Source organism: Peromyscus californicus, unplaced genomic scaffold, assembly GCF_007827085.1.
Source record: "Peromyscus californicus insignis strain IS unplaced genomic scaffold, ASM782708v3 Scaffold_3__1_contigs__length_106647218, whole genome shotgun sequence".
NCBI classification, from domain to species: Eukaryota; Metazoa; Chordata; class Mammalia; order Rodentia; family Cricetidae; genus Peromyscus; species Peromyscus californicus.
In genome coordinates this window covers 62,452,792-62,463,688 of record NW_026294551.1, presented here as the reverse complement: position 1 = coordinate 62,463,688, position 10,897 = coordinate 62,452,792, and the positions used below count along the sequence as shown (strand labels likewise).

Genomic DNA, 10,897 nt, shown 5'->3' with positions numbered 1-10,897 from the left:
ATCTAATGGAAACATTTTTTTTATTGAAGTTCCCTCTTCACAGATGACTTTGGCTTTTGTCAAGCTGAAATAAAGCTAGCCAGCACACTGTCTAAAAAAGACCATCGCATCACAGATGAGGCAACTGATGCTCCATGGGCATGAAGTAGGGGAGTCAGGAACCAACCTGAGGTCACATTTGTCTAGCCCTGTCCTTAGTGCAGCCTGGCCCAGCAGGTCTTGGTCCCAGGAGTATTGCCTGTGTAGATTTAAAAATTAAAAAAAAAAAAATGCAGGGCGAAAGTGGCCCACACCTTTAATCTCAGCACTTGGGAGGCAGATGCAGGCAAATGTCTGAGTTCGAGGCCAGCCTGGTATACAACATGAGTTCCAGGACAGCCAGAGTTATTACACAGAGAAACCCTGTCTTGAAAAAACAAAAACAAAATAGAAAAAAAAAATCTTCAGGGCACCTTGGGGTTATGAACCTGTGAACTCTGTGGTATAAATCTAAAGCGTCCCTAAAAGGCTCTTGTGTTGAAGGTTTGGTCCACAGTGGCTGATGATTCTGTCAAGCTCAAAAGAAAGTATCCGTATTAACAGGAATGGGCAGGGGCTGGGGCACAGCTCTGGGGTAGAGCCCCCGTGCCTAGCATGAGGTCCTGGCTTTAAGTCAGCACAAATTAAAGGCAACTGAGCTCAGCAGTGGAGGGCCTGCCCACCATCACAAAAGGAACAAAGGACTTGCAGGCATTCAGCCTGACATGATTTGCCTGTCAGCCTGTCTCTGGGACAGGGACCTATTGGGCAGCTACCTTTGGTTGTTTTCAGAGAAGGGATTCATGGCTGTGATGGTTAGTTTTTTGCCAAGTTGGTACAGCTAGGGTTACCTGGGATGAAGGAACCTCCATTGAGAAAATGATCTCCATCAGATTGGCCTATAGGCAGGTTTGTGAGACAGTCTCTTGGTTAACAACTGACGTGGGAGGGCCCAGCTCGCTGTGGGCAGTGCCACCCCTGGGCAGGTGGTCCTGAGTTATACAAGAAAACAAAACTGAGCAAGCCATGGGGAGCAGGCAGTGTTCCTCCATGGCCTCTATGTCAGCTCCTGCTGACTTCCCTCCATGATACTCGAAGCTGTGAAGTGAAATGATCTCCTTCCTCCCCAAGCTGCTTTTGGTCATGGTGCTCATCACGGCGACAGAGAGCTAACTAGGACAGTGGCTGTGACAAAGAAATTGCTTTCAGGGAAAGCCAGGTATGAGTCAAAGTTGGATTATTTAAAAGCAGAAAGAGCCAGGCGGTGGTGGTACACACCTTTAATCCCAGCACTCGGGAGGCAGGGCCAGGCGGATCTCTGTGAGTTCGAGGCCAGCCTGGGCTACCAAGTGAGTTCCAGGAAAAGGCGCAAAGCTACACGGAGAAACCCTATCTTGAAAAACAAAACAAAACAAAAAACAATAAAAGCAGAAAGAAAGGTGCAGAGGGGGAGAAAGGGGGTGAGACCTCTGAGTGCACACAGGACAGGATGAGTGTGGGTGTACAGCTATAGGATCATGGCGGCTCTCAGGTTACAGCTCTAACCCTACTGAGAAATGTCCCTCCCCATCCTGGTACTGCTCTGTGTAGCCTAGGTGCTCATTTTAGCAACGCATACACTAAACAAAGATGAGCATGGCCCCTGTTCAAGGACAACATGCAAATTCACCAAGCGTTCCCTAGGTTTGTTTTTCTGTTTCAAGGCAAGGTTTCTCTGCGTAACAGTCCTGGCTGTCCTGGAATTCACTGTGTAGACCAGACTGGCCTTGAACTCAGAGATCTGCCTGCCTCTGCTGGGATTAAAGTCACGCGCCACCACCGCCTGGCTTTTGTCTCTTGGATTATACTCATGTCTGTAAATTAATTTGTGATAGAAGAAAAAGTAGAAAGTTTTAAGGAAGGTTTATGAGGGTGCTGTTGAGGTTTAGGGACCAGGTTGTGCTTGAGACTCAATGGGATACATTACCCTAAGTGAAGGCAAGCCTGCTTACTGCCCTGAGTGTCTTTGGAGTACACACCTTGTCTCCACAGGCAATTCTGGTTTTCTCAGTGCTGTCTGAAAAATTTCAACTCCACTAGCAGGGCCCACAAGCTCCTCTTCCCTCCCTCCCTCCCTCCCTCCCTCCCTCCCTCCCTCCCTCCAAGTAATGTAGCAGCACCCCAGACCCCACAGTTAGCAGAGCAGGTTTGAGTGGTGGTGCATGCCCGCAACTCTAGCACCTGGGAGGCTGAGGCAGAAGGATCAGGGGTTCAAGATCATGTCACTTCATACATACTAGCATAGCTAAAGACAAGGAAAGAAAGAACAAACAGGGGTGTAGAAGAATAGTAACTTCACATGTTGCTGTTGAGACTACAATGGTGCAGACACTATGAACATTGAAAGTTAGCTAAAGGTTTTAACATTTCATTGCCGTACATATATCCAAAATGACTGAGATGGCCATCTCAGTGAATGAATGTCACAGCGGCACCACTCACAAACGTGATACAGCACTCCCTCTCATTTGACTGAGTGCCCTGCAGTCTACTGTGGGCACAAAACGTCTCAGGGAGGTGAGGGAGCCATCGCTTTCTATTTCATCATCATCATCAGTTTCTCCTCTTTACTGTACCTGATGTAAATGCTATCAGTTTGCTACTGTGAAAAGCGTGTATAGTTTGCTACCATCTGAGGCTTCATGCTACTTCAGGATGTGGGAGAATATGGCCCCACATATAAGCAGGACTACTGTCATACCCATGGGAGTTTATGCAGACATACAGAAGGAGTGTGGGGGCTGGAAAGAGGAATTAGCAGTTAGGAGTACTTCTCATCCTAGAGGCCTAGATTTGGTTCCTAGCACCCATACTGGGTGGCTTACAACTACATGTAACTCCAGAGATTCGATGCCCTCTGTGCTGGCCTTGATGGGTACCTGCACACATGTGGGATACATCTCGACATACATAATAAAAATAAATCTTTCAAAAAAATGAGCCAGGTGTGGTGGCATATGCCTTTAATCCCAGCATTTGGGAGACAGAGGCAAATGGATCTCTGCGAGTTCAAGGGCAGCCTAGTCTACAGAGTGAGATCCAGAACAGCCAAAGATACACAGAGAAACCCTGTCTCAAAAAACAAACAAACAACAAAATATGGAGCAATGACTTAGAGTACAATCTCAACAAATCCTGTGAACATTATGCTAAGGGAAAGAAGCTAGGCACAGAAGGCATGAGGTTCTTTTTATACGAAATGATCAAACAGGTAAGCCCGGCAGGTGAGGGGTGGACCAGGGACAGGTCCTAAATGAGGCTGCAAACTGTCCCCACTGAGCAAGGGTAGGAACTCACTGCTGAAACCCTGCTGCCAGTCAGGCTGAGAGCTGCTGGACTAGCAAAGGCTGTTGTTCAGACCTGGGAACAACTCCAGGTGCTTCACAAACTAGCAACTCAAGGAGCAGTTCACACTTCACCTCTCACCTGTAGACAAAGCTGGAACGGACCTTCTAGAAGTTTATGAGGGAAAAAAAAGTGCATAGCCTCCTCTGGAAAGTATGAAGGAAGGTCAGAGCCCCAAATCTGCCAGCTTCGAGGGACAAGCCACAGCAGGGAGTAACTGGGATAAGAGGGTGCTGAGATGGGGCGGGGAAGAGTCCCAGGAAGAAGCCCCTTCGGCCTTGGCTGGCTCTTGCTGCACCCCCGCACCGCACACCATCAGAAAAAGGGGACAGATTTTTTATTAAGGCACATGAGCTGTGAGTGTCCTAGATGGAGCAGGAACGGAAGCTTCTGCACATCCATTAGGAGAACCACTTCTCAAACAGCTGTGCGGAGTCCCGCCGGGCTGCCCAGGGCCTGTGCTGGCTGGACGCACCACCAGATTCTCCCTTGGCAGCCAGCAGCCAGCAGGGCTTGGCGGTCCCCAAGCTCAGTTTCTGCTTGCACGCTGACTGATCATCTTCTCACTTTTCAGCAGTGCAGCAGCTAGAGTCCCTCCTGAGCCACAGACATAGGCACAGCATCCAGCAGAGCCAGCCAGATTCTCCAGAGGCATCCGATCTTTGTAGTCCTCAACAAAGGAAGGCCAGCTCCAAAACCCAGTACTTCCCTAGGTTTTCAGGACAGTGGATGGCCACCTGGTCCCAGTGAGCTCATTTCCTGGTCTAAGCACCTTCCTCCACCGTACCTGCCCTCATCTGTTCTGAGGACAAAAGGGGCGGGTGTGTCCAGGTTGGTGGCAAAGGCTACATTTCCGGGGCTTTTTTGTTGTAGATCCTGCATCTGAGGAACCAGCTCTTAGTCTTTTGCTTGCAGCCTCTGGTCTCTGGGCTCTTCCTCTGCCTCCTGGCCATGGTGGGGCTGCAAGACTCCCTGTGGGAGGAGACAGGAAAAAGCTGAATTCACAATTGGTATCCCTCAAGTAGCAAGGTGCAATGCCAGTTGTGGTGGTGTGCACCTGTAGTCCTAGTACCCGAGAGGTAGTGGTAGTTCAAGGACAGTGTGGGCTACATAAGACCCTGTCTCTGACAAAACCCAAGTCAAGGTACAATGTTGGGAAAGGTGGCATCTTTTACAAGTCAGGTGAACCCATGGGCTAGACTCGCTTTGCTCTGTGAAGGTCAGCTCCATGTCAAGAATATGGTACATCCTACCACCTGTTACCCGCTTTCTTTTTTCTTTTCAATTATTTTATTTTACACACTTTTAATCCCAGCACTCGGGAGGCAGAGGTAAGAGGATCTCTGTGAGTTCAAGACCAGCCTGGTCTACAAAGCAAGTTTCAGGACAGCCAAGGCTGTTACAGAGAGAAACCCGTCTCAAAGAAAAACCAAAACCAAAACCAAAAGATGACCCCCCCCAAATTTTTTATTTTTACCTATGTGTATATATGTAAGCTTATACAATTGCAGGTGCCTGCAGAAGAGGACACGGGACTCCCTGGAGCTGAAGTTACAGGTGGTTGGTTGTGAGCCACCTGATGGGGTGCTAGAACTGAACTCAGGACTTCTGGAAGAACAGCAAGTGTTCCTAACCACTGACCCTTCTCTCTAGCCCTGCTTTCTTATTCTAGAGACTGAAGTTAGAGACACTGTCCTGATGAGGAGGCAGCGGTGTACCTTTCTACATACCCTTACTGTGTAGCAAAAACCCAAGCACACAGAGGCAGGTGGAGAGTCTGTGGTCACCAGCCAGCTCCCCACTTTACCTTGCCTGCAAGAAACCCTCTAGCCAATAAATAGGCCTCAGTGCTGGCTGCCCTGTCATTGAAGACATCTAGTCGTCTGCTTGGAGGTCACACATCACTTCTGATGAGCCTAGAAAGTCTCCAGTGTGTAGAAGGCTAAGGGCTCTGCAGTTATTTCAAATACGGCATAGCAAAGGATTTTGTACTGACTGGGGGCCTGAGGTCCTATGCTCTTCACCAGGCCTTCTGGGTACTTCTTGCATCTGGTGGCCCAAATACAAGAACCATGGGAAGTCAGCTATGGTGGCACATGCTTGTTATTCTGGTACTCAGGAGGCTAAGGCAGGTTTGCAAGATCGAGACCAGCCTGGGCTACATACATACCCTGCCTCAAAATGTGCACCCCAGCCACAACTGGGATTGGAAAAATCTGTTCAATGCAAAGTTGCTGCTTAGCCTTGGGTTCACTGCTGTGCACTGCACTGGCAAGGACCCACCTGTTCCAGTGTCTGGGTGCCAGTCCTTGTGGCATTCTTTCCGGAGACACAGGCCAGGCTGTGTAGCTCTGGCAGGTTACATACCACCACAGTCAGTGTGCCATCAGATAAAATGAGGCTGACACCAGTGACCTAGCAAGGGTGACAGTCTGCAGGGGAGGAAGACACTTATTCCTACCTTGGGCCCTGTCACTGTGACACCAAATAAACTCCTTCACTGGCCTGCACCTCACCTCATTAGAAAACTGTGATCTAATTAATGCAGATGAAAGATGCCTGCTTAGGCAAGTGTATTTACCACAGCGCTGGGCACATAGCTACTCTTCAGTGTGAACCCAAGATCCTCTGGTTCCTACGTTGATGAACAATGAGGAAACAGAGGCAAAGCCATGGCCCTGCTGATCCTCCACTACATTCATCTGCCTTCCCTCTTCTCTGGTCTCCGCAGTGGTAGCCACTGTGAGAACCTCTGAAGGGACCTGCTGCCCTGCTCCCTCACCTGGGGCCACGTTCTCATCCACCCACTGAAAGAAGCCACACTGCTGCTCTCGTGGCTTGGCACAGGTGTGGAACTGGCGTCCTTTGTTGGGCCCATCCTTCTGCACCGTCCGTGTGACAGCAGGCTGCCCGCACAGGCAGGACGTAGTTCCATCACTGTCACTGCCAAGGCTGCCGAAGCCATCCACGCTGCTGCCTAAGGCCAACGGGTACCGCCCGGAGTTGCCCGAGGGTCCTGATGCAGAGGTGGGGGGCTGGCTGCTGTCAGCCCACAGGAAGAAGTTGCAGCCACCTCCACCACACTTATAGAAGTGCCGGCCCTGGTTGGGGCCGGGCTTGCGGACAGTGAGCAGCACAGCCTCCTGGCCACAATTGCAGGTCACAGAGTTGCTTTCAGCAGCAGCAGTGGATGGTGGGAAGGTTTGGGCCATTGCCTTGGAAGGTCCAGTATGTCTGCTGACCAGAGGTTGAGAGAGGCTATGCTGGCTGCTGTCCATCCTGTTGAGGGCCTGGCTGGCCTGCAGGTGGCCAGAGGGCTGGGAAGCTCTTGGGGGGCCCCGTGAAAATCGCAGGCCGAAGATTTCCTTCAGAGTCTCATCACATCCACCGATGCAGCCAACAAACTCCAGGGGCATGGTTGGGGGAAGGCTGCCACGCTTAAACTTCAGCTTCAACCTAGGGAGGCCAAGACAAGAAAGGATGTTCATCGTTGCCCTGATGCTCAGCGGGCACCAGTCACAGCCTCCCTGCACAGCCCAGGAAGTCCATTCCGAGTACAGAGCAGGAAGTGGACAGATGAACGCTCAGGCTCTAATAAACCACCCGAATACAGGCACCCTTGGAGAGTTCTGCTTCTCTACCCCACTGGCCCCCTCAGGGATCTGGGGCTCATTCAAGGGAAGGAAGTCAAGACAGTAAGAATGCATCTAGTCTACTTTCGTGTTTCCATGTGTGTACAATAGAGTTTTCCAGAAAGGATGAACTGTGACGGCTCCGTGGAGTACAGGGACAGAGATGGAGACTAATCCAGTCTTGCCTGGATGAAAAGCATTACCATTCTCTTCAGTGGGGTTGTGTATCTGCTCTGGAAAGTAAGTATTTTGTCCTAAAATCATTTAAAATATGTTAGTAAGAAATGCATGTGCCATGCTGGGCAGTGGCGGCACACGCCTTTAATCCCAGCACTTGGGAGGCAGAGGCAGGCGGATCTCTGTGAGTTTGAGGCCAGCCTGGTCTACAGAGCGAGTTCCAGGACAGGCTTCAAAGTTACACAGAGAAATCCTGTCTCGAAAAAACAAACAAAGAAACAAAAAAAGAAATGCATGTGCCAATGCATGGTGGCACATGTCATTTTTTTTTTAAAGATTTATTTATTATGTATACAGTGTTCTGTCTATATGCATGCCTACATGCCAGAAGAGGGCATCAGATCTCATTCTAGATAGTTGTGAGCCACCATGTGTCTGTTAGGAATTGAATTCCAACCTCTAGAAGAGCAACCTGTGCTCTTAACCTCTGAGCTATCTCTCCAGCCTGGTGGCACATGCCTTTGATGGCAGCACCCAGGAGGCAGAGGCAGGCAGGTCTCTGTGAGTTCCATAGAGCACAGCAGAACTAGACCAGTCAGCTGCTGGGGCTGCTGCTGAGACATGCTGAGAACAGCACTCCCTAGAGCAGTGATTCTCAACCTTCCTAATGCTGCGACCCTTTAATCCAGTTCCTCACGAGTTCCTCACGTTGTGCTGACCCCAACCATAAAATGATTTTCATTGCTACTTCAGAACTGTAATTTGCTGCTGTTATGAGTGGTAATGTAAATATGTTTGGTGACAGAGGTTTGACAAAGGGGATGGGACCACAGGTGAGAAGAACACTGCCCTAGACACTCCTGCCTGGGTTCCGGTGAGAGAACAGGAGAGAGTTCTGCAGTGCATGCCCCAGAGACACCCAGCTCACCGGTACACAGGGGGTGGCTGACAAATGGAACACACACTGCTGTCCCTGCTGGCCTCCAGCACCGAGTCAGGAAACCACACAGCTGACCGACATTCTGGGAACCCCGTGCAGCCAAGGTAGAACCTGGAGAGCAGAGTGGACAGATCAAATCCAGGAATTCAGAAGGCACACTGCTTACATCCTTCTGCCAGGAAGATCCTTCTTTTCTTTTTGTTTTTTGTTTGCTTGTTTTTCGAGATGTAGGGTTTCTCTACGTAGTTTTGGTGCCTGTCCTGGATCTCGCTCTGTAGACCAGGCTGGCCTGGAACGCACAGAGATCTGCCTGGCTCAATGAAATGTTCCATTTATAAGAGTTGCCGTGGTTATGGTGTCTCTTCACAGCAACAGAAAACCCTAAGACACTGGTCTACACAGCAAGTTCCAGGATAGCCTAGGTTACACAAAGAAACCTGGGTGTGTGGGGGGGGGTGTGTGTGGGGGTGTGATATGCAGCTATTGCTGAATCTGCTTAGACCTATACCACCAGTGACTAGGTGTGGTGTTTCTCCAGGAAATAAACCTGGGAAGCTGAGGAAGATTTAGCAAGTGTGAGGCAGGCCTAGGCTACATACTGAGTTTCAGGCTACCTTGTACTACCTAGTGAATGAGACCCTGTTTCAAAAACAAAAACAAAACCACCACTGACTAAGGTGAAGCCATGTACACAGTGCCCTGTGCATACACACAGTATTGTGTTTTTAGTCTTGTCTCTTTAAAAATTGTCACTCTTTTGAGCATCTCTGTGAGTTCGAGGCCAGCCTGGTCTGTTTTGTTGTTTTGTGGAATATATGCGTACTGGGCTCAGAGTAGGAAATTTGTTTGTTTGTTTGTTTTTTGAGACAGGATTTCTCTGTGTAGCCCTTACTGCCCAGGCACTTGGGGAGGTGAAGCAGGAGGATTTAGAGCTCAAGGTTAGCTTAGGCTATATAAACAAGACCCTGGCTCAAAGAAGAACAAACAAAACAGAAAGTCATCCTGGGTTGGGGTAGCTAGTAGGAAGCTGCCGAGTGTATGAGACCCTGGGTTCCACTGCTACACTTCAAATAACAAATGTGAAAACAGACAACAGCAGCCGCCCCTGGGGCTAGAGAGGTGGCTCCATGGCTAAGAACACTACCCATTCTTGCAGAGGACCCAGGTTCGGCTCCCAGCATTCAAACTGGACAGCTCACAACCACCTGTAACTCCAGTTCTAGGAGATCCAAACCCTCTTCTGGATCTGCAGGCATCTGCATGCTTGTGGTGCGCATACAGACAAGTGGGCACACACACATGCCACCCTTAGTGCAGCATTGTGAAGTAGACAGGACCCTTGCGCAGGGGGTGTGGGTGTCTGTGTGGGGCTGGCAGCAGTGGTGGATTATCTTATTGTATATGCCTGGTGCCCTCAGAGGTCAGAAGAAGGCATCAGATCCCTTGGAACTAGAGTCATAGATGGTTGTGAGATGCCTGTAGGTGCTAGGAACCAAAGCTGGGTCTTTTGCAAGAGCATCCAGTGCTCATAACTGCTGAGCCATCAACCCACCCTCCCTCCTTTTAATGGAATATAAATTTCTGTAGCACTTGGCACCCAGAAGGTATCTTCTACCCTCACAATTCAATCATCTTGCCCAGTGTCCCCCAACAACAGACCTGCCTCTAAATAATGATATAGACATGGACATGGACTGACAGGCTGTTGAGAGCTAGCCAGTCAGCCCAGCATATACTGGGTGAACAGAGGTAAGAGGGAACCAGGTACTAACCCACCACTCTTCTTGGTCTTAAGGACCATATCCTTGTTGCACTGCGGGCACTTTCGAACAGGCTCTGGCATGGCTGGGTAGATCTCTTCTTGCTGGGCCATCTCTGCTCCTTCTCCTAAATACTGAGATAAGGCCTCATCCAATCTGAAGAAGAAGCAGATACACAGACCAGTTTCATTAAAAGCCTTTATAGCATTCTAGGTATCTCTAATAGAGGAGACTAGAACCAGTTAGTCAGGGAGCCACAGGCCAATATAGAAACCAGAGAGCAGAGACGAGATGGAGCCCCTGGCTCCAGGCTCTAGCATGATGCTAGCTCTAGACAGACACAAACTGTACAAATTTAGCAATGTCCATCTATATTCCTGCCACAGGGTAGTCTCAAGGATCAAAAAAGAAAAAAAAAACACCAAACAAACTGAGGCTGGCACAGAGGTTCAGTGGGTAAACTTGCAAGCCTGGCAACCTGTTTGATTCCCAAAACACCCACAGTGTAAGAAGAGAACTGCCCTCTAAAATTTGTCCTCTGACCTGCTTACATTTGCCTTGGCATGTATACAATAACACTCACAGCACACACACACACCCCACATACACACACACACACACAGACACAGACACACACAGAGACACACACACACAAACACACACACACACACACACACACACACACACACACACACACACACACACACACACAGAAGAAAAAAGCCCAAACTTGTAGCTGAAAGTTTTCCTGTGTCCTGCCTGGTCCGCAACCACTCAGACCCAAGTAAACACTTATATTAATTAGAACTGCTCAGCCATTAGCTCAGGTTAACTACTGACTATCTCTTACACTTAAACTCACCCCATTTCTGTTCATCTGTATGTTGCCATGTGTTCCGTGGCTTTACCTGTGTGCCATTACATGCTGCTGCCTGGACAGCAGGCTGGTATCTCCTCCTGCCTTCTTCCTGTCTCTCTCTTTGAAT

The 10,897-nt window shown here is 49.4% G+C and overlaps 1 protein-coding gene across 3 annotated transcripts in view; it reads right to left on the bottom strand.

Annotated features, from left to right (window-relative positions):
- Positions 1 to 2,999: 2,999 nt before the first annotated feature.
- Top3a (DNA topoisomerase III alpha) overlaps positions 3,000 to 10,897 on the bottom strand; it is a 54,024-nt gene continuing 46,126 nt past the window's right edge. For all 3 annotated transcript variants that reach the window (XM_052757280.1, XM_052757281.1, XM_052757282.1), the window contains 4 exons: positions 9,924 to 10,067; positions 8,140 to 8,262; positions 6,185 to 6,858; positions 3,000 to 4,374 (listed from right to left, as the gene is read on the bottom strand). In XM_052757280.1, the coding sequence (XP_052613240.1) occupies positions 4,196 to 4,374; positions 6,185 to 6,858; positions 8,140 to 8,262; positions 9,924 to 10,067 (1,120 nt within the window). In that variant the 3' untranslated portion in view covers positions 3,000 to 4,195. The remainder of the gene's footprint in view (positions 4,375 to 6,184; positions 6,859 to 8,139; positions 8,263 to 9,923; positions 10,068 to 10,897) is intronic.